The sequence below is a fragment of the Prionailurus viverrinus genome, chromosome F1, assembly GCF_022837055.1.
Source record: "Prionailurus viverrinus isolate Anna chromosome F1, UM_Priviv_1.0, whole genome shotgun sequence".
Lineage (NCBI taxonomy): Eukaryota > Metazoa > Chordata > Mammalia > Carnivora > Felidae > Prionailurus > Prionailurus viverrinus.
Window position 1 is genome coordinate 65,972,858 of NC_062577.1, and position 22,411 is coordinate 65,995,268.

At 64.0% G+C, this 22,411-nt stretch overlaps 3 protein-coding genes across 3 annotated transcripts; 2 read left to right on the plus strand and 1 right to left on the minus strand.

Moving 5' to 3' along the window:
* Positions 1-5,105, minus strand: MTX1 (metaxin 1). The gene is made up of 9 exons (XM_047839883.1): positions 4,824-5,105; positions 4,541-4,705; positions 3,232-3,301; positions 3,033-3,112; positions 1,508-1,600; positions 1,164-1,346; positions 966-1,042; positions 453-607; positions 1-350 (listed from the first exon to the last, which is right to left on the minus strand). The coding sequence occupies exons 1-9, from the start codon at positions 5,088-5,090 to the stop codon at positions 136-138; spliced, it is 1,305 nt and encodes a 434-aa protein (XP_047695839.1). The 5' UTR covers positions 5,091-5,105; the 3' UTR covers positions 1-135.
* Positions 5,106-5,743: 638 nt separating this feature from the next.
* Positions 5,744-16,060, plus strand: THBS3 (thrombospondin 3). Its single transcript, XM_047841113.1, has 23 exons — positions 5,744-6,078; positions 7,117-7,323; positions 7,874-8,130; positions 8,231-8,333; positions 9,144-9,170; positions 9,370-9,452; positions 9,557-9,608; positions 9,734-9,882; positions 10,159-10,299; positions 10,711-10,788; positions 11,152-11,304; positions 11,525-11,635; positions 11,743-11,850; positions 12,111-12,270; positions 12,524-12,642; positions 12,758-12,810; positions 13,127-13,320; positions 13,439-13,617; positions 13,749-13,797; positions 13,974-14,170; positions 14,408-14,580; positions 15,519-15,658; positions 15,753-16,060. Exons 1-23 carry the CDS (start codon positions 6,000-6,002, stop codon positions 15,809-15,811), a joined length of 2,871 nt encoding a protein of 956 aa, XP_047697069.1. The 5' UTR covers positions 5,744-5,999; the 3' UTR covers positions 15,812-16,060.
* Positions 16,061-17,194: 1,134 nt separating this feature from the next.
* MUC1 (mucin 1, cell surface associated) lies at positions 17,195-22,213 on the plus strand. The gene is made up of 8 exons (XM_047840922.1): positions 17,195-18,131; positions 18,247-18,341; positions 18,805-20,075; positions 20,174-20,229; positions 20,381-20,514; positions 20,639-20,760; positions 20,844-20,993; positions 21,864-22,213. The coding sequence occupies exons 1-8, from the start codon at positions 18,055-18,057 to the stop codon at positions 21,930-21,932; spliced, it is 1,974 nt and encodes a 657-aa protein (XP_047696878.1). The 5' UTR covers positions 17,195-18,054; the 3' UTR covers positions 21,933-22,213.
* The last annotated feature ends 198 nt before the right edge of the window (positions 22,214-22,411 follow it).

Here is a 22,411-nt window from a genome sequence, read left to right on the forward strand (position 1 = left end):
TGCGACTGCAGCCCGCGTGGACAGCTTTATTATGGGAGTGGCGCCCGTTTTCCAGCCGCACCAACAACGGAGAAGCAGAGGAGCCTCTGGAATGTGTGAGAGTAGAAAAGTCCGTCCCGGGAGCGCGAGGCGGGGTCACTCGTCTTCCTCCTCGTCGGCCATGCTCAGGGACCGCGTGCCGGGCGCCCGGGCGGGTGCCGCCCGCTGGATAGAGACGATGCCGCTGAGCAAGGCGTAGCCCGCCATGGCCGCCAGCCCCGCCAGCACGGACAGCACCTGGTTCCGGCGCCGGTACGGCTCCTCCTCGGCCTCGGGGCCCGCTGACGTCTGGCGTGGAGGCGGCACCTCCGCTGAGGAGCGAGGCAGGAAGGGGGGGGGGGGTTGGTTCCCGTGTCCGCCCCCCCCCCCCCCCGCCCCCGCCAGCGCCCGGCCCGCAGCTGCCCGCCGCTCACCTCCATCCCAGGGGAAGTAGAGGCTGAGGATGTGCGCGCAGTAGGCGCAGAGGTTGTGCAGCCCCCGCAGGTGGGCCTGCAGCCTCCCGCTGGGCAGCCTGGCCTGCAGCAGCGGCGCCAAGTAGCCGAAGACAAAGGCGTCCAGCGAGGCGGGGCTGGAGCGGAGAGAGAAGGGCTGCAGGGGAGAGCCCGGGGCCCGGGGGCGGGGCCCTGGGGGGCGGGACGCCCCGTCCTGGACCCACCGGGAGCGGGGAGGGCTCCCCAGGTGGGGCCGGCCGGGCCCTGAATGGGACTCTATCCCAGGGCTGCATAAAGGGCACATTGAGAGCCCCGCGGCCCCTCCTGCGCCTGGCGGCCCTCCCGCCTCACACACAGCCCCACTGTCATCGGGCCCGGCCTTCCCGAGGACCTCCTGCACAGCGCCCGGGCCACCCCGGGCCCCGCAGCGACGTCTGAACCTGCCTCTCGCCCCCCACCCCCCAGACCACCTAGTTTCCCCGGAGGCAGACTCACGCGTCCCCGAAGAAGAATTTCTGAGAGCCCAGGCGCTGGGAGAGCAGGGTCAGGCATTCCCGAGCCTCCTGGTACAGCTGCAGAGAGGACACGGGGCGGACTCGCGGCTGCGGGGACCCCGGGCACACCCCCCCACCGCCGTCCCCGACCGTCCTCTTCGGGGCTCCGCTCGCACCGCGGCCCCGGCCCCAGACGCACCTCCTTCTCCAGCTCTTCCTCATTCTCGGGCCTGTGCTCCCCGCACAGCAGCTGCAGCCGCTCCATGAACTGCCGCTGCATGCGGCCAGGAAGGAAGAAGTTCAGGGGAAAGGGCATGGCCTCAGCGTACCACTTCCGGGTCACCTCCACATAGTTCTTGGTGTCCACCCAAAAAGTATGGATCTGGATGGGGGGGGGAGGGGCGGGCAGGAGGAACGAAGCAGGTCTGAGCCGGTGCACCTGCCTAACTTAGGGCGGGCTCCCCGTCGCGTGCGTGTGCGCCCCGCCCCCCCCCCCCCCCCCCCCCCCTGGCCATGAACCTCGGGAGGTTCGGGCACACTCACCAGCACCGGGAGAAGCTTCTCCTCCAGCAGAGACATGAAGGCCAAGGTGTCTGCCCCTTGTCGGGCCGACAGATCGTAATCGGCGTTGTACTTCTGTGGAGGAGATGACCGTGAGGGGGACGCCGGGACGCTCCAGGGGCCCTTCCCCAAGGAGGGAGGCATCCTGTCCGGCACCACCCTCACCGGCCCCTGCGTGTAGCAGAGGGACGCCAGGCAGCTTTTCCCGCCGAGGCCCCCTCGCCTGGGCCCGTCCAGTAGCCTGTTGCTGTTGGCGGAGAGCCTGGGCCTTGGAGCCTGCTGGCCATCAAGGTCGGGCGCCCGCTGGGGGGAGAGGAAGGCCCCAGCCGCAAACCAGGAGCGGCTCCTGGAGTCTCCACGGAAAGCTGGAAGCACGCCCGCTGACGGCAACTTTCTAACAGGAACTTCCCAGTCCGGGCACCACAGGGCTGGCGCGGTGGAGCTCAGATGCAGTGTGGGCCTCAGCCCAGGCCTCAGGAACCAGGGCCCCCTGGCTGGTTCTCTCAATGCCCAGGTCTTGGCTATTTGTTCCATTTCATTCCATGGCCCGGGTGCCACCTCTGCACGTTGTACCCGCGCCCCATGTCTCAGCCTGCCACACCTCAGCAACCCCCTCTGCACATCCTGAGTGAGGTTTGTCCCCACATGACCTCTGGAGCCTGATCCTTAAAAAAACAACAACAAAAAAATCTCTCTGAGCCTCAGTTTCTCCCCTGCAGAATGGGGTAACCGCCCTCTCTCAATGTGGCTGTGTTAGGAAAAAACCCTGCAGACTGGAAAAACTGTGCTCATACATAAGGAAACAGGGCGGTGGCCCAGGCCCTACCAGGAACTTTGGTTTCTCCCTGGACCCCCTCTCTCCATGCCTCCCAGCTCCTTCACCTTTGGGAAAACACAAGAGGCTCCTACATCTGCCAAGTGTTCCCACGAAAGTTAGATGAGCCCTCGGAAAGCATCCCGGCTAAACCCCTAGTTTTATAAAGAAGGGGCTTACAGCTCTGAGAGGTGAAGCAGCTTGCCCAAGGTCACACAGCCAAGGACAGGATGAAGGACAGTCAAGATATCCCCATTCCTCTTGTAATACTCTCTCAACTTCCCCGCCCTGGCTCTACGCCTTGTCCATCCTGAGCCCCATATCCAGCCCAACCTGGGCCCTGAGAAAAGGACAACGGCCCTGACAAGTCCCTCTCCAGAGCCACCTTCGAGGGCCTCACCTGAGCCAAACGTTCTCTCCTGCCCCCTTTCCCTTCTAGGTGTCCTCGGCCCGTTTACCTCTCCTTCCCTGCCCAGCAGGCAGAAGGCCCTGTCCCTCCGGATACCTCCCCAGAGCCCCAGCTTAACGCCTGGCCGAGCGCTTACTGAATCCACACAGTGTGTCTGTCCCATCAGACTGTGCGCTCCTTGAAGTCGTGGGCCTCCTGCTTCTGGCTCGGCACAGATGACAAACGTGTGATGCGTTGACATGACAACTACTCTCACGGGCAGCCCTCCTACCCAAGCCACCTACCTCTTTTCGAAGATGGGTGATGATCTTGTGTGGCACCGAGATGACCTCGCCGTGACTGGTCCGAAGGGCAGGCAGAGTCCCTGACATGGAGAGAAAAGGACACCCACAGACCCTTAGCTGCCTATCCATGTGTATTTACACCACATTCCTGTCTGTCTCCTGCTCCTCCCCTTCCTCACCCCCCAGGGACACTGGGTACCTGAAGGGCTCCGCCAGGGGTTGGTGATCTTGTACACCTTGAGTGGGGCACCAGTAAATCTGGCATAGGTCTGCAGGGAAGGAAGCAGAAGGCAGAGAGGCCCCCACAGGGGAATCAGGAAGAGCAAAAACGGGCTCCTGGGTGGCTCAGTCGGTTGGGCGTCCGACTCTTGATTTTCGGCTCAGGTCGTGATCTCACGGTTGGGGAGTTCGAGCCCTGGGTTGGGCTCTGCACTGACAGTGAGTGCGGAGCCTGCTTGGGATTCTCTCTCTCCCTCTCTCTGCCCCTCCCCTGCTTGCATACGCGTGATCTCTCTCTCAAAATAAATAAACGAAAGAAAAAAAGAAAAAATATTTATTGAACCCTTTTTGTGCTGTGCTTGGTACTTGCCTCACAAAGAGGTGGACGTTATGGTTTCCATTTCACAACGGGTAACGCAGGGCTCGGGGGGGGGGGGGGTTGTGAACCGGTCTCTAATACTAGGTCTGCCAGCAAAAGCCTTCCCTCTCCTGCCATCTACCTGATGTACAAACATCCTCATAAGTTCTTCCTACCCAGTATATCCCTTTTCCTGGAAGCACTGATCGTGCCCTTCTGAGGGAGTCTCTGTGGCCCGCTCCTACTTAAACCTTGGCACCTCAACTTATTACCTTTATTTGCTAACACGTTTGCCTTTCGGTAAACAACTACAGGGAGGAACTAAGTCTTACTCATCTTTGCACGCCAAGGTGTGGTATCTGGGAGAGGCCTGATAACATGCTTATTAAATGAAAGAGCGGGTGAATAAAGTGAACGAACTGACTCCAAAGCTCTTTCCACAGAGCCTGGCGGGAGGCCTTTTGGTTCAATAAATGAACTCAGTAATGCTGTGTAGTGAGGAGGAGGTGGAGGTGGTGGAGGTGGAGGAGGAGGAGGAGGAGGAGGGGGAGGAAAGGGAGGCTGAGAAGACAGGAATGCCACGCCTGAGAACCCTCAGATCGCCGAGGCTCAGTAAACCTCCGGATGAAGAAACAGCCCTCAGAGACCAGGGAGGGATAGCCCCAAGGTCACACAGCCAGTAAATGGATGAGCAAGGACTAAAACCCATTTCCTGAACCCCCGACCAGGCCTCTTTCCATGGCTGCGCAAAACCTAGGCTGTTAAGCCACAGGGCACTGAGCCTACGTCGGCCAGGCTCAGTCTTTGATTGCCTCAGTTTCCCCCAGTGAGCCCGTGCTGAGGCGCCCTGGTCAAATCCGGACGATCGGCTAGTTCGGCTCCCTCCCCAGTCCTCCAGGGCGCAGCAGAGGGCGACGGCGCCACCCCTCACCAGCACGGCCAGGCTGTCCAGGTCCACTGACGGCAGCCCCCAGCCCCCCGACCAGCAGAACAGCTCCATGGGCGCCGCCATCTTGCCCGCCCTCTGTCCCGGAAGCACCTCCCCCCCCGCGCTTCCGCCCGCCCCCCGCGTGGCCCCGCCCCCCCAGGCCCGCCCCTCGCACCGCCCGAGGCGCGGGCCGAGGGGAGGCCGCAGGCGAGGCGAGGCGGGGCGAGGCGAGGCGAAGCGGGGCGGGGCGGGGCGGGGCGAAGCGGGGCGGGGCGGGGCCGCGGGCTTTGGGGGAGGGCGGCCGCCGCCGGCTCCAGAGGCGGCTCCCGAAGTGGGGGAGGGTTCTCTCCCGGGCCCTCTTGGCGGAGGCTGGGCGCCCTGGCCGCGGGGAGCCCCGGGCCCCCGAGGGCGCGGCGGGTCCCGGCCCAGCGGGTGTTGTGCGTCCGGTCGGGCTCTGGGGGCTCTCGCAAATCTGCACGCGGCTCGGGCTGCCCCAGGGCCCCGCGGGGCTCGGCCCGGAGCGGGGGCCGCGGGGGGGTCCCCCGCGCCGCATGTTTTCCACAGCGCGTTATGTTTGGAGCGGGCCCCGCGCCGCCTGTCGCCATGGAAACAAAACAGGGGCGGCGGCGGCCGGAGCCGGGTCGGGCTGGGGCCGGGGAGGGGGGAGGGGTGGGGCTCGCGCGCCGTTGCCGTGGTAACGGGAACCGAGGCGCCCCTGCGCTTCATCCGGGTCACGGCCTGCCCGCCAGTACCCGCTGTGTTCCGGGTCTGGCCGCGGCCCCTGGCCTGTCCCCTGCTTTACTCCTGTCCCCGGAGGCCCTTTCCTCCTTCCTGATTGCTCCCTCCAAGCACTTCGCTGACCACTGTGTTAGACGCGCCCTCCGCTTCCCATCGGCCGCTTCTAAGTTTTCCTAGGAGCCAGTCACGTGTCAGGGGACCCCCCACCCTAATGAGGGGCACTCGCTTCGTCAGAGCAGCAAAGTTCATGCCATGCGGGCATCCCCTGGGCACGATAGCAAGCTACTTTCCGCCACTCCCTTGGCACCCTTTCATGCCAGCTGGGGAATAATGCCCGCTGTCTGGCGCTGCCCCTGCCAGGGGCTCCTGCCTTCCCCAACTGCGACTTACAGGAAACGGTAGCATTCGGTAGTGGCCCCCAGCAGCGAGACGCCGGGAGGGAGGGAGGGAGGGAGGGAGGCAGGCACCTGGGACGGAGGACCGTTAGGGAGAGGCAGGAGGCAGGGAGGCCTCCAGACTCTTCCCCAGTGCTCCTGGTTCCCAGAGCTGGGGATGCCTCCAGGCTGATTGGCAGCTCTTTGTTTCAGCCCCCCCTCACTCGCCTGCTGGCCCCCCCCTTCAACTCCCCCTTCCAGTCCCTCCGCCCCCCGCTCCTGCTCTCTCCGCCTAGCCTTTTCCCCTCCCAGCCGCCTGCCTGCCAGGGGTAGTGAGCCAGCTGAGCGGCATGGAGACGCAGGAACTTCGGGGGGCCCTGGCTCTTCTCCTCCTCTGCACTTTCGCATGTGCCAGTCAGGACCTGCAGGGTAAGCCCGTCTCCATCCTCTTAGACCCCTTCTCTGCCTCCTGTCCTTTGGCCCCCAGCCTAGTAGCAGGAAACATGTGGGCAAGGGGAGAGTCCTGAAATTGAGCCGGATGGAAGATTGATGAAATCATGGCCATGGGGGTAGGAGTGAACAGCAGAGGGTACTGGGTGAGTGGGAAGTGGCCAAGGTCAGCACGAGGCCAGGGCAGAGGACTCAGGAGCTGGATGCTAGGGCTGCCTGGCTGGGTTGGTGTCTGAGCATCCACAGGCATTCCAGGCTCTGGGAGAGCAGTGCAAAGGTGGGCTTCTTCACCCCCCCCCCACCCCCAGTCAGGGCTCCTGGCTGCCCTGGGACATGGGGGGTGGGGTGGGGACCCAGAGGTCTGGGCTCTCCCGGAGGTCTGGCTGTGGGATGGGCCTGTGGGTGTGGGAGAGGTAGCTGGAGCAGATGACACAGGCACAGATTCATTACTGGCTGGAAGGGAAACCACAGATTGGCCAGGACACAGGAGGCACAGGAGCCCGGTCCTACATTCCCGAGGGGGAGAGGCAGACAGGAGGGTTGGAGCCCTCAGTGGGCAGCTCTTCTCATCCAAAGTGAGTGTGCTGAGCCCCCAGGATGGGAGGAGGGGCATCTGGGTGTGGAAGCAGCCAAACGCAGCAGCATAAAGAGAAACTGCTTTTCCAGTTCTGTGCTGTGGGCACCAGGTGCTACTTCTGCCTGGGATCAGCACGGTGGCTCCCTTGCGCCACCTGGTGGGGGCATCTCAAGGTTGCCGGGCACCGTTTCTGTATTTGCAAGAGAGCCTCAGCCCCGCGGGCTCCCAGACCCGGCGGGGAGGCACTCCTGAGGGAAAAAGGAAGGCACGATGCCCTGTCTTCCCAGAGCAGCAAGGCTTGAGTTTCAAGAAGGTGACTAATACTGCCTGGTGCGGGTGTGGAGGTAGTGATGAAGGGTGCTCCATCCCTGAGGGCTCGGGGGAAGGGCAGGCCTTAGCATTTGATCCCTTCACTGACCTTGATGATCCTTGCCTGCCAGTGATTGACCTGCTGACTGTGGGCGAGTCTCGGCAGATGACCGCTGTGGCAGAGAAGATCCGGACCGCCCTGCTCACTGCTGGGGACATCTACCTCTTGTCCACCTTCCGCCTGCCCCCCAAACAGGGTGGTGTCCTCTTTGGCCTCTACTCTCGGCAGGACAACACACGATGGCTGGAGGCCTCTGTTGTGGGCAAAATCAACAAAGGTGACTGCTGGGCATCTCCTTTCCTGCAGTGGTGCCCCTTGAGCAATTTCTCTCATCCCCACCCCTGCATCCCTCTTAATTCTCCTGGGGCCCCATGGACGCATCAGGCTGTGCTCAGGCACCGGGGGTGGGGGGGCACACCTGGTTCGGGGTGCTTGGAGGTGCCTCACAAGGCCAGGTACCCAAACAGTAGAGTGAGGCCTAATGTTTGTATGGAGTGGATGTTGCACTTGGGGAGGGGAGGCCTGTCTCTGTGTCCTAGCAAGGGTGTAAAGCAGTCCAGCAGATCCCTGGCACGATTCAGTGGGTGCAAAACCAGCTGCCACCCTAGCAGGGGACAGAGCGATCTGATGCCACTGAAGAGTAAGAAAGTCTTGGTCTTTGAACCCGTTTGAAAAGCACGTATCGTGTGCACCTGCCGTGTATGAGGTGTCGGGAGACGTTAGCTGAATGAGGACAATAGGTGTGTTACACGGAAGAGTTGATGCGAGGCTCGGCTGGGAGGCAGGGGATGGGGGACAGTCCCCTACTGACCTCCCCTCCTGGGCAGTGCTGGTGCGGTACCAGCGGGAGGACGGCAAGGTCCACGCGGTGAACCTGCAGCAGGCGGGCCTGGCCGACGGGCGCACGCACACGGCTCTCCTGCGACTCCGAGGTCCCTCCCGACCCAGCCTCGCCCTGCAGCTCTACGTGGACTGCAAACTGGGTGACCAGCACGCCGGGCTCCCAGGGCTGGCCCCCATTCCTCCAGCGGAGGTGGATGGGCTGGAGATTAGGACCGGACAGAAGGCTTATTTGAGGATGCAGGTGAGCGGGAAGGGAGGCCCCGGTGCTTCTGCGGAAATGGTTTGCCCCCGTGGGAGGAGTTAGCGGGTCCTCCCACCCTGCTCTGCTCCTGTCCCCCCAGGGCTTTGTGGAGTCTATGAAAATGATTCTGGGCGGGTCCATGGCCCGGGTGGGAGCCCTGAGTGAGTGTCCGTTCCAGGGGGACGAGTCCATCCACAGAGCAGGTAACACGCAGACTTCCGTTAGCTGACATTCCGGACCCCAGATCACATCCCGTGGTCTTTATTGACTTTCATCTCCTCGATTTCCCCCTTAACACTCATTCCTGGGCTTCTGACCCTCTTATCCCAATCTCCTCCGCCTCTGGGTCTGTGATCCCCAAATAACACAGCCATCCCAGGAAGTGTGGGTCACAAAACTCTCCAGGTTCAGGCCACCACCACTCCCCCCCCTCCCCAACCAGGGTGGCTGGGGAAAACAGCCATCCGGGAGAAGACCGGAGCTCCGTGTGAGGGGTGGGAAAGTGAACTGCTTGGTCTCAGTGGCTAAGAGAAGGGTCTTGGGTCTTACAGTGGCGGCTGTCACCCATCAGCAGTTTCTCTGAGCATCGTCCATCTGCCTGGTCTCCTTGACAGGGATGTTCAAAGGTTCTTGCTTAAGTAAAACGCCCACTTCTCGCAGATCGGTCCAAAAAAGGACTGTGGAAGCAGGAGCTCGGCGGGGGAGGGGCGTGTGGAAATGGAGTGGATTGGGGCCCTGGCCCTGCTCTGGGTCGCCTCTCACTCGGATCCCTTCTGCCCCTGCCAGGCCGGGACCGGAGGTGTGGGCTTTGACGGTCTGTGAGGCAGCCCTTCGCAGAGTCTCTCGCCCGGTGGGAGAGCTGGTGCTGCCCGCCAGTCACCTCTGCCCTCCTGCCATCCACCTGCCTGTCCTTATCCTAAGACTCCTCCAGGCCTTTGTTCCTGTGCCTCTTTTCCTTCCTCCTCCTGGCCCTCTTCACGACTCCGCCCTTGACTATGTTTTCTCCTCTCCAGTGACCAACGCGCTCCATTCCATCCTGGGTGAGTGGGCCACGAGGAGGTGGGAGGGGCCAGGGGCCAAGGTGGGAGGGGCCAGGGGCTACCCGCCACCTCTTCGGCCAGGACAGGGTGGGACTTAAAAGGCGGGTGGGCAGTAGCGGCGGGAATTGGCTTCTGACCCTAAAGAGGGACCAGGGTGGTGGCCCGGCTCTGAGCCTCTCTGCACCCTGGGCTCTGACAGGGGAGCAGACCAAGGCGCTGGTCACCCAGCTCACCCTCTTCAACCAGATCCTGGTGGAGCTGCGGGATGACATCCGAGACCAGGTCTGAGTGCACCTGCACCAGGGAGGTGGTGCTGCTGGGGGAGGGGGGGAGCTGCCAGGAGCCGACTGCCCCCCCCCCCCCCCCCCCGCCCTTCTGTCTGCCAGGTGAAGGAAATGTCCCTGATCCGAAACACCATCATGGAGTGTCAGGTGTGCGGTGAGTGGGGAGCGGGGCGGGCGCCAGGCGACCCCGTGCCCCCGGCCCCGCTGTGGCGGTCCCCCCCACCTCTGCGGGGCCGGAATGGCCGCCTCGGGGTGGCTCTGACCTCGCCTGCCCCCCAGGCTTCCACGAGCAGCGTTCGCACTGCAGCCCCAACCCCTGCTTCCGCGGCGTGGACTGCATGGAGGTGTACGAGCACCCTGGCTACCGCTGCGGGCCCTGCCCCCCCGGCCTGCAGGGAAATGGCACCCACTGCGGCGACATCAATGAGGTGGGGGCGGCCAGCTTGAAGGGGCACCGGCACTCGGGGTGAGGGAGGTGGGAGAGGCCCAAGGAGGTGGGGGGGGTACCGGTCGGTCGGAAGCACGAGAGCCTGGGCTTTCTTTGGGACACCGGGAGACCGGAAAGGAAGCAAGACGGGAGGGGACAAAGTCTGTGGCCAAGACCGGAGGGCCACTGGGCGGCGCAGGGCAGTCTGGGCCTAGCCGGGAGGGGCCCCGGGGGGCCCACAGGCAGAGGCGCCCGACCATCGTCCTCCGTTCCCCAGTGTGCCCACGCGGACCCTTGTTTTCCTGGCGTCAGCTGCATCAACACCATGCCCGGCTTCCGCTGTGAGGCCTGTCCCCAGGGCTACAAAGGCACGCGGGTGTCCGGTGTGGGTATTGACTACGCCCGTGCCAGCAAACAGGTCAGGTCGGGTAGAATGTGTAGACGAGGGGCGCCTGGGTGGCTAAGTTGGTTAAGCGTCCGACTTTGGCTCGGGGCATGATCTCATGGTTCGTGGGTTCGCGTCGGGCTCTGTGCTGACATCCTGGAGCCTGCTTTGGATTCTGTGTCTCCCTCTCTCTCTGTTCCTCACCAGCTAACACTCTGTGTCTCTCTCTCTCTCTCTCTCTCTCAAAAATATGTAACCGTTAAAAAAAATTTTTTTAACTGAAAAGAAAAGAACGCACAGACGAGGTCGTGGCCTTGCCGGGGCCTGGTCGGCCGTCCGGGTTGAACATGGGTCCTTGCGCTAACACCGGTTTGGGGTCTGGGCTTCGTGTCAGTGTCCACGGGTAGGGGCACGAGGAGTTCCGTCACCGATCTGTCCCCTCAGGTCTGCCAGGACATCGACGAATGCAGTGACGGTAACAACGGTGGCTGCGACCCCAACTCCATCTGCACCAACACTGTGGTAAGCCGAGCGGCCCAACCGCGTCCGTAGCGGTGGGACGGTGCGCCTACACGCGTGAGCACACCCACACCCCACGTCCTACTTCCTGCTTCCTTCCCTGGGGCACCACGCGCACACGTTCCCCGCACCGGTTTGGAAGCCGGGTCCTGCTTCTCACCGTGACTGGCGAGCCCGGCTTTTCCGAGCGTCAGTCTATTCACCTGAAAAACAGGGCCGGCAGACACCTCGATAGGTTGTCAGGGGAACCCGAGGAAGTGACTGATGCGTGGCCTCGAGCAGGAGCAGGGAGTGAGGTCCCGCACCGCCGGCTGGGGCACCTGGCAGCCTGACCTCCTTCCTGAGTCACCGCTTCCCTCTTCTTAGGGTTCCTTCAAGTGTGGTCCCTGTCGCCTGGGCTTCGTGGGCAACCAGAGCCAGGGCTGCGTCCCCGCCCGCACCTGCCACAGCCCAGCCCACAGCCCCTGCCACGTCCACGCGCACTGTCTCTTTGAACGCAACGGGGCCGTGTCCTGCTCGGTGAGCTAGGCCTGGGGCTTGGAAGGAAAAGGGAGAATCTGGAGAGAGGGGTAGGGCCGGTGACCCTGCTTAGGGCCTGGGTGGGGCCTGAGCAGGGAAGGGAGGTGGTCCTGGGCGCAGGTGCCGGTTGGTGAGAATAGAGGCTGAAGCAGGGAAAAGGGTGGGGGACGAGGAGATAGCGGGGACCCTCATTCCTACCCGCCCCGCCCCACTGCCCCAGTGTAACGTGGGCTGGGCCGGGAACGGGAACGTGTGTGGGACCGACACGGACATCGACGGCTACCCGGACCAGGCCCTGCCCTGCATGGACAACAACAAACATTGCAAGCAGGTGTGGGGCGGGTGGGCGGGCAGTGGGGGGGGGGGGGGGGGCGGGGGGGCAGGCACCCTGGCTGGGGCAGGCCACAACCCATCCGGCCTCTCTCTCCTGCTCTTTAGGACAATTGCCTTTTGACCCCCAACTCTGGCCAGGAAGATGCTGATAACGATGGCGTGGGGGACCAGTGCGACGATGATGCCGATGGCGATGGGATCAAGAATGTCGAGGTGCCTCCTAGCCGTCCCACCCCTTCCAGTTCCTCTGCTCCCCACCTTGCCCTGCCCCATGACCCTGCCCCCGTTGGCCCCTGGCAGCTCTACAGGAAGGGCCCCAGGACTGTTGGGCGGGGGGGGGGGCACACGCCCTGTGCCAGGGCAAGATGGTCACGTGGAGGCTGGGCTAGCCGGCTGTCAGGATGGGGTCAAGGGTGTGGGGGTGAGGAGGCCAGCAGTGGAGAGGAGGCCTGACCCTTTTTCTCCCACCCCAGGACAACTGCCGGCTCTTCCCCAACAAGGACCAGCAAAACTCAGATACAGATTCATTCGGGGATGCCTGTGACAACTGCCCCAACGTTCCCAACAATGACCAGAAGGACACGGATGGCAATGGGGAAGGGGATGCCTGTGACAACGACGTGGACGGGGACGGTGCAGGACGGGGCTGAGGGGGGTGGGGGGCCTGTAAGAATTTGGATGCAGGTGGGCACAAGGGGCAGCTAGGAAGTCTGAGACTGGAGTGGGGCAGGGGTCAATGGGAATGTGAGGAAGGGGGGCAGGGGGCGCAGGCAGGGGTCTTGAGCAGCTTTTCTCTGAGTGGGAGGTGAGCTCTGGGCTCTCACCAACGCAGAAGAGGATGTGACGTGTCCTAGTGACGGCTCTGTGCTATCCCCGCGTCTTATAGGTATCCCCAACGGACTGGACAATTGCCCTAAAGTCCCCAACCCCCTGCAGACAGACAGGGATGAGGATGGGGTGGGAGATGCGTGTGACAGCTGCCCTGAAATAAGCAATCCCACTCAGGTACAGCGGTGCGGGGTAGGGGGCCGGAGGGTGGAGCCCCAGCCCTTCAGATAGGAAGTGGGCCAGCCATCCTCCAGTTACCAACAGATGCTGAGAACCGGCCCCTCTCCCGCAGACAGATGCAGACAGCGACCTGGTGGGGGATGTCTGTGACACCAACGAGGACAGGTAGGGTTGGCAGAGAGCTAGATGGTCATACAGGGCTTCCTCTCCTCTCCTCTAGCACATACTCAGTTTCCTCCGTGGTTTAGCCTTGACTGTCCACCACTGTCGAGCAGGAGGTCTGCCCTCCACCCCTGCTGTGGGACTTTACCTCACCTGGCTGATGGCAGGGGGTGTGGCCGAATGGAGGGTACACCCCAGTCCCCACCCCGAAGAGAGGGGGCCGTGTGGCCGAATGGAGGGTACACCCCAGACCTCGCGCCCAAGAGCGGGGATGGATGTGGTACTTTTAGAGCCTTTATCTGGTGCCTGTTCTGGGCAGCGACGGGGATGGACATCAGGACACCAAGGACAACTGCCCACAGCTGCCAAACAGCTCCCAGCTGGACTCCGACAACGACGGCCTTGGAGATGAGTGTGACGGGGACGATGACAACGACGGGATCCCAGATTATGTGCCTCCTGGTCCCGACAACTGTCGCCTGGTTCCCAATCCCAATCAGAAGGACTCAGATGGTAAGGCTGGGGCCCCACAGAAGGTTGGCCCGGTGTGGGCCCTGCCCAGGGAGGGGTGGCAGCGCGGCCTCGGGGCCACGGCCAGGCCTTCCCAAGTGCCTGGCGTCACTCTGCGCAGGCAATGGCGTTGGTGACGTGTGTGAGGATGACTTTGACAATGATGCGGTGGTTGACCCCCTGGACGTGTGTCCCGAAAGTGCGGAGGTGACCCTCACGGATTTTCGGGCCTATCAGACGGTTGTCCTGGATCCTGAGGGTGATGCCCAGATTGACCCAAACTGGGTGGTGCTCAACCAGGTACTAGGGCACCGGGTTGGGCAGGTGCTGTCAGACCAGACTGCCAGGTGGGGGCTGGCAGGGGCGGGGGGGGGGGGGGGGGGGCGGTCAGAGCACTGGATCAGGGCTTCCTTCCTTCCTGCCACGACCAGGGCATGGAAATCGTTCAGACCATGAACAGTGACCCCGGCCTGGCCGTTGGTATGTAAGGGACACCCAGCTCAATAAGTTCCAAATGGAGAAATCCCACAGGGGCGGACGGTGGGGGGCTGAGCTGGCGTTCCCCCCCCCCCCCCCCCCCCCCCCCCCCCCCCCCCGGCCCACAGTGGGCCACCGGTAGCTCTGCCGGCCCTGACCTTGACCCCGCCCACCCCCAGGATACACAGCCTTCAACGGTGTGGACTTCGAAGGCACCTTCCACGTGAACACGGTCACAGATGACGACTACGCAGGCTTTCTCTTCAGCTATCAGGACAGCGGCCGCTTCTACGTGGTCATGTGGAAGCAGACGGAGCAGACGTATTGGCAGGCCACCCCTTTCCGGGCGGTGGCTCAGCCCGGGCTGCAGCTCAAGGTCTGGCAACTGCCCAGACCCGCCACCTCCTTGGGCCCTTCCCCAGACTCCCCACCCCCCACGTGAGTGGGAACCCTCTTTCCAGGAATCTGGCCTGGAGGTTGGCTCCCGGGGTCAGCGGGTGGGGGGCCTTCCAGATCATTCTCCCACCCACCTTGACTTCCTCTGCCACCTGCACTTACCAGTCTGTGGTTCGGGGCCTGTGGCTAACGCACTGTCCTCACCGATACCTTCCAGGCAGTGACATCCGTGTCCGGCCCAGGTGAACATCTCCGGAATGCCCTGTGGCACACTGGCCACACCCCCGACCAGGTGCGACTGCTGTGGACTGACCCCCGGAACGTGGGCTGGCGGGATAAGACCTCCTACCGCTGGCAGCTACTGCACCGGCCTCAAGTCGGCTACATTCGGTGAGGGGAGCGCTGAGCCCTCCTGCCGGACCCCAGGCCCCGCCTTTCCTTCACCTTTAGCCGAGACCCACCGGACTGCCCCTCCACTGCGTTCCTCGGTGCCCGGTGCCCTGGGCCAGGACTGGGCCGCTGCTCTCTCTTCCCTCTCACCACAGATGTACCGCCTCAGCCCCGCTCTCCTCGTCCTCAGGCAGCCGGGGCTCTGGTGCGGGTGCTGCGGAAGGAAGACCTGTAGGCAGCGTTGGGCGAGTCCTTCCTTTTCCGTGCTCCGTTTTCCCCTCCGTGAAATGGGGCGATCTTGGGAGCCTCTCAGCCGCAGGCCAGTCTGCGGAGAGGCCCATCACTTCCAGCCCCTTCCGTGCTCCATCCCAGAAGCTGCCCCATCAAAGTGCCTGACCTGGAGGGGGCCGTCATTTGCAGAGGAGTAAACCGAGGCCCAGATGGCACATCTCTTAGTAGCGGAGCTAAGGCTTCTGGGTTCAGTGCCGTGTGCACAACTGCGCATCTCCTAGTCGGTGGGGATGACAGGGAAGGGACAGCCAATGGCAAGAGCCCAGGGTCCCGGGACTCGGGTTGGTTCCCCTTTAAGGTGCCTGGGGCTGCAGGGTGCCAGGGCAGGGGATGAGGGAGGGTGGACCGGAGCCTGGGAAGCGGGTGACTTCACCCCCCAGCCCATTGTGCTCATTGTCATGACAACCCAATCCTCGCTTGGAATGCGGCTGGTGCTTTGAGATGCAAAGGGGGCGGACAAAGAGGCAGGGGCCCCAGGCCTGAGAAAAGCACCCCCGTCCCTCCCCTTTCCTTCCTCCCTCTCCCTCCTTCCGTTCTCTCTCAGGCCCGGTGAGCTCGAGGGGGGTTGGGGATGAGCAGGGCCCGGGCTTGATGGCCCAGTGCCCACTGGGCACCCTCGCACCAACGGACACCCCTCTCCCGGACAGGGTGAAGCTCTATGAGGGCCCTCAGCTGGTGGCAGACTCCGGGGTGATCATTGACACGGCCATGCGAGGGGGGCGCCTTGGCGTATTCTGCTTCTCCCAAGAAAACATCATTTGGTCCAATCTCCAGTATCGATGCAATGGTGAGGCTGAAGACGTGGATCGGCCTGATCTTCCGACCCTCGTCCCTCCTGGGAGGGTCCCATCCTCTGACCCTAGTGACTCCTCCCTCCTCAGACACCGTGCCCGAGGACTTCGAGCCATTCCGGAGGCAGCTGCTCCAGGGAAGAGCGTGAAGAGGCGGCCGCCGGATTCAGAATCCTGGTCTTTGCCCCTTTGGCCTCGGGGTCCGTCCTGGAGACCCTCGGGTCTAATCTGCAGCCGCTCAGCCAAACACAGACCCTCCTCCGGCACCCACGGGAGTTCAGTCCCAGAGGGGTGGTGACCCCGCTGTTCAGGAGATGGGAAGTTTTCAGGGGGTACTTCTCAGGCACTAACCCCAGGAAAGAGAACACATTGCCGTAAAGTTCCAGTGGTTTTCCACACTCGTTGGTGTTGCTTATTTTAGGGACTTTCCGGGGTAGTGTGGGGAGCAGGAGGGAAGCCGAGGGGTGAGGAGGAGGGCTGGCAGGATGAGAGTTAGAGATCTAGGGGAGGCTGGGGGCCTGGTGGAGGAAGAACGGTGCTGGACTGAGGTAGGTGAAGGATGAGGGGCTGGTCCGAAAATGGCTTAGGTGCTCCCAGCCCCACTTACTCACGGCGGCCGCGGCGACACTCCAGTGGATCTGAGGTGGTCCGGGTCGAGAGCCAGGAGGGCTGGAGCCGGCCCGCTCGGGGTGAGGGGGGGCCGGGGGGCCGGGGGGGCCGGAGGCCGGGACGAGTGCAATATTGGCGGGGGAAAGAACAACACTGCACCGCGTCCCGTCCCTCCCGCCCGCCCGGGGCCCGGGACCCCGCTCCGCACCGCTTGCAGCCGGACCAGCCCCAGAACCGGGGTCGCGCCGGGGAGTTTGGTCCGCTTCGGAAGCCAGAGACTCGGCGCCCGGACGAGGGGGAGGGGACGGCCGGGGGAGGGGGGCGCGGGGAGGCAGAAGGGGAGACCGCGGTGGCCCGGAAAGCCGCTTTCCGACACCCGGCCGTTGCGCGCGCTTGCTCTTTAAATACTCGGAGTGCGCGGCGCGGAGCCGTCGCCGTGGCGACGCGTGTCCCAGCAACCGGACTGAATGGCTGTTGCCTGGCAACGCCGGGGCAGCAGTTTTGGGACCGCCCACCTAGATGCTCGCGCCTTCTCGGGCGGCCGGGCGGGGGGCTTCCGCGCCCCTCGGGCCTCCGCGCGTAGCCGCGGCCCCGCTTCCTTGCACCCCGCCGCCCCGAGGGGTTGTGAAAGCTCCTTTTCCAGTCTGTACCCGCGGCGACTGGGAACGGTTTTCCTAATGGGGGCGTAGCTGGGGTGGGGGAGGTAACCTCTGGGGGGGGGGGGGCCCGACCCCCACGCTCCACGTGCGCGGCGCCCAAGCGTTTGCGCCCTTCGTTCTTCTCGCCACCCCCCCCCCGCCCAATCACGCACCCCCCATACAGTCCCCGGGTCACACCGTGTGCCTGTCCACCCCCAATGCCACTCTGGGCCCCCAAATACCCTTCGGTTGCCCCACCTACTCTCTGCCGCCCACATGCGTCACTAACCTGCCCCGTTTCCCCTCCCACATTCCGCTGTCCTCTCCCACATATTTGGGTGCCCCTTCCTTGTACCTCGGGACCCCACCCACTGAGCGCCGTCTCCTCCAGACGCCGCCCCCACGCGCCCCGGGGTCCCCCTCTTGCCGCCAGCCCCTCCCGTCGGTGGAGCGGAGCGTCCCTGCCCTCCGCGTCTGAGCCCCAGACCTGCGCGCCCGGCCCCTCGGGCCGCCCTCGGGCACACCGCCCCCTCCGGCCAACCGGGCGCCCGGGGTCCCCGCGCGCTGCCGCCAGGGGGCAGGAGAGCCCCGCCCGCCGCGAGCCGGAGCCCCGGGCAGGAGAGACCCCAGGGTGCCGCGGAGCCCAGGTTCTGGCCCGCGTCCAGTGGGACTTCTTCCCCGCCCCCTCCTCGGGAGGCAGCCAAGGCGGGAACGCCGGCCCTGGAAAGCCCGGCAGGGGCGGGGACTGTGGGTTTCGGTGGATCTGCGCGCGGAACCCTGAAGGGAGCGGCGATTCCGGGAAGTGGCGGGGGGAGGGGGTCCAAAACTGGCCCCGGGCCCCCCTTTCTCGAGCCTTCTCGTACCCCCCCGCCAAGCCCCCACGGTGGGGCTTCAGGGGGCCCATTGAGAATGGGGCGCGGGGTGAGGGACGCGAGGGTGAGCTTCCTCGGCCCGCGGTCCGGGACCCTAACCCGGCCCACTTCCTCTGCCCCTTTTCTCACCTCGGCTGTTGCCCGGAGGCCAAAACTAGAGCCGAGGAGGCCCAGGTCCTCCGTTCCCCCCCCCACACACACCCCCCACCCCCACCCCCACCCCTGCTCCTCTTCTGGAGCCGGGCAGTGGCCGGTGATGGGAGCACCCGCGGGATGTCAGAGGGTGGAGTGATCGGAGCCCACGTACCCCACCTGAGGGGCCAGGAACGGTTGGAGAGGAGGAGGAAGAGGTAGGAGGTAGGGAAAGGGGGAGGGGGCGGGGTTTTGTCACCTGTCACCTGCTCCGGCCGAGCCTAGGGCGGGCCGGGGACCGGTATAAAGCAGCAGGCGCCACCTCACACGCAGCTCCTTCCCGAGTGTGTTCCGCCCCCTCCCCACCCAGCTCACCACCACCATGACGCCGCGCTTCCTGGCCCCTTGCTTCCTCCTGCTCCTTACAGGTGAGGGGCACAGCCGGGGAGGGGGCTGCCTTGCTCGTGAGGTCTTCTCAGCGTTTGCGTCAGGTCTCTTTCCTCGCAGATGGCATCCCCGGGGGCGGCCTGGTCTGTGCCAGAATACAGGAGGGCGGCCAAGGACAGACAAGAGCCGGCCCCTCGCCCCTGGGGAGAGCTGGTGCCAGGGGCCTAGAAAGACCTGAAGAGAAGTCTGGGGAGGTGGGGGTGGGGGTGGGGGTCAGGAGACATAGATCTTAGGAGCAGAGAAATGGACAGCTAGGAGCAGGGCTGTGGGGGGAGAGGGAGGTTGCCAGCCAGGAAGGAGGAGGAGGGCCCCACCAGGATTTGCCCCACTCCGAATCTTCCCGTGCCGTTGCTTCTCAGGAGGCCGAAGGATGTCTTTCCTCCTTGTTCTGATTTGACCCCAACCCAGACCTGTCCCCTCAACCTCTTACACTTATCACTGCAGCCCAAGACACCGCTGGCACCTCGTCCCTGACCATCAGCCCTACCTCAAGCTCGGCCTCCGCCCCAGGACTCCCTGACACCTCGCCCCTGACCACCACTGACAGGTCATCCTCGACCACCACTGACACCTTGTCCTCGACCACCACTGACTTCCCGTCCCCGACCACCACTGACACCTCATCCACCACTGACACCCTGACCACCAATGACACCTTGTCCCCGACCACCACTGACACGTCGTCCCCGACCACCACTGACACCTCATCCCTGACCACCAATGACACCTTGTCCTCGACCACCACTGACTCCCCGTCCCCGACCACCACTGACACTTCATCCCTGACCACCAATGACACCTTGTCCTCGGCCACCACTGACACGTTGTCCCCGACCACCACTGACACGTCCCTGACCACCAATGACACCACGTCCCTGACCACCAATGACACCTTGTCCTCGACCACCACTGACTCCCCGTCCCCGACCACCACTGACACCTCATCCCTGACCACCAATGACATCTTGTCCTCGGCCACCACTGACACGTTGTCCCCGACCACCACTGACATGTCCCTGACCACCAATGACACCACGTCCCTGACCACCAATGACACCTTGTCCTCGGCCACCACTGACACCTTGTCCCCGACCACCACTGACACGTCCCTGACCACCAATGACACCACGTCCCTGACCACCAATGACACCTTGTCCTCGACCACCACTGACTCCTCGCCCCTGACCACCACTCACACCTTGTCCCCGACCACCACTGACATGTCCCTGACTACCAATGACACCACGTCCCTGACCACCAACGACACCTTGTCCTCGGCCACCACTGACACCTTGTCCCTGACCACCACTCACACCTTGTCCCCGACCACCACTCACACCTTGTCCCCGACCACTACTGACACATCGTCCCTGACCACCAATGACACCACATCCCCGACCACCAACGACACCTTGTCCCCGACCACCACTGACACGTCGTCCCCGACCACCACTGACACCACGTCCCTGACCACCGCTGGCACCTCATCCTTCACCAGCAGCCCCGCCAGCCACAGCGCCAGGACCACCACCAGCGCCACTAACCACAGTGTGGAGCCCGTCACCTCCTCCAATCATAAGACTTCTCCCCAGTTGTCCATTAGGATCTCCTTTTTCTTCCTGTCCTTTTCCATTTCGAACCTTCAGTTTAACTCTTGTCTGGAAGATCCCAACACCGGCTACTACCAGGAGCTGCAGAGAAACGTTTCTGAGTGGGTGAGTGGCTATTTTTTCTCTGTCGTGCTCCCCCAGCAGCAGCCCCAAAACCGCCTGAACGGTTTGCATCAAGCCTTAATCCCGCCCCTCTCACCCAGTTTTTGCAGGTTTATAATCAGGAAGATTTTCTGGGCCTCTCCAGCATCGAGTTCAGGTACAATTCCGGGCGTGGGCCCTGTGGGGAGGGCGGAAGTTGCCGCCACTGTGGGGAGGGCTGGCGCACTCACAGCCCCGGGGTGGCGGTGGGGGGGATTGCTGGCCCGGACGCTGGGACTCCTGGCTGAGTTCTCTTTCCCCGGGAGCAGGCCAGGATCTGTGGTGGTAGAATGCACCCTGGCCTTCCGACAGGGCACCACCGATGCCCTCAACGTGAGGACACAGCTTGACGAGCACAGAGCAGAAGCAGCCAGATACAACATGTCCATCTCGAGTGTCCGTGGTGAGGCCCCCGCCTCCCGGGTCCCTCCCTCCCGCCTCCGGGCTCCTGCTCTTCTTCCCCAGAGTGCTGGGAGGGGAGGGCCACCTCCCTGGGACAGTATTTTGACCGCTGCTTTTCCTCGTAGTACGTGACGCGTCATTTCCTTCCGCTGCTGGGTCCGGGTCTGGGGTACCCGGCTGGGGCATCGCCCTGCTGGTGCTGGTGTGTGTCCTGCTGGCACTGGCCATCGTCTATCTCGTTGTCCTGGTGAGTGTGTGGCCTCCAGCCCTGACCACAGCTGCCCCGCTGGAGGGAAGTCCACGGCCCCCCCTGACCCCCTGTTTCCCCAGACCGTGCATCAGTGCCGCCGGAAGAACTGTGGGCAGCTGGACCTCTTTCCGCCCCGCGATGCCTATCACCCTATGAGCGAGTACCCCACCTACCATACCCACGGGCGCTACATCCCCCCTGGGAGTACCAGACGCAGCCCCTATGAGGAGGTGAGGGTGGGGCCCGCGGTGCTTGGGCTGGGCAGGGGCTCTGGAAGGATGCTTGCAAAGCCCGGAGAACTTGGAAGGGAAAGGTGGTGCGGAGGACGCGGCACAGGGCCCTGCGAGCATGGGGTCAGAGGTCAGAGGAGGCCTGGGGAGGGGACCTTGGGAGGAAGGGGACCTCCAGGGAGAGCTAGCTAGCGTTCCCTGCCTTGCCGAACGGGGATCTCAGACATGAAAGGGGTGAGGCTCCGTGCCCAGGGGAGCCCTTCCCGCGGGGACTCACAAGGGAAGAGGCACCTGTGCCCCGCCTCCCCTCCAGGCTCCTGACAGTGGAGAGTAGATTGAGAAAGGCTGGCAGGAACGTGGGCTAAGAAGTCTCGCCAGGCGAGCCTGGGCGCCATGGGCCTCTGGCCTCTGGAGGAAGCAAGGACCCCTCCTCCCCCTCTGCTCACCTGGCCTTTCTCTCCAGGGCCTGGTAAATAATTACTCGGGCCACCTGGGGCTGGAACGCCACTCCAGGTGGGGGAGGGGAGTTTCCTTCCCTTGACCCTGTTTTCCTTCGCCCGCGGACTTCCTTCCCCCCGTCTTACGGAGACACGCATACACCTGCCGGGGCTGCAGGCACAGAGGATGGAAGGAGAAGGGAGCAGTAGGGGAGGGCGGGGGGGCTGCTGAGAGCCCAGGGGAGGGAGTGAAGGGGAGCGGAGGGAGGAGGAGAGGCCCCTGTTTACGGTCACCTGGCTGCCAGCGGGGCCGGGCAGGTGTTTTTCCAATTAACCCTTCCAGAGTTAGTGAGAGTCTCGGGCCTGTTACCCCGCCTGGGGTGGGACCCACAGCCCCGGGAGGCGCTCTCAGCCGGCGTCTCCCCCCACCCAGGTCTCCGCGGGCAACGGCGGCGGCAGCCTCGCTTACACGAACCCGGCGGCCACCTCTGCTGACTTGTAGGGCGTGTTGCCTGCCCTCGTCCAGCCGGTGCCAGCTGCCTCCCCCGGGCTCCTTGCTGCCAGGCCTCTCCTCTCAGCTCCGTCCCGGGCTGGTGAGCTGGCAGTTCAGCTTGGGCCACTCACAGGCCCCACCACGTCCCCTCACCGGCCTCGGCCCTGCCGAAACCCATTGGAGCCCCTTGGGGACAAGCCTGGGACAGTGGCTCCCAGGAAAACAGGCCCAGAGAGCCCCGAGAGGGAAGTTAGCCCCAGAATGTGGCTGAATAAAACGTGGACCCCCTCTGTGCTGCCACCTTGGGATCTGTCCTCTGTGGCCCCTCGTGACCCTCTGTGACCCGTAGATGGGGGCGCCGAATGTGGGGAGGGGACCTGGAAGGGGTCTTTGCAGGGGGTGGGGGGGGGGAAGAAGGCAAGAGGCGGGGTTCATCTGGAAAGCAGGAGGCGTGGTGAGGAGACGACATTGGGGTGCCGGTCACCTCT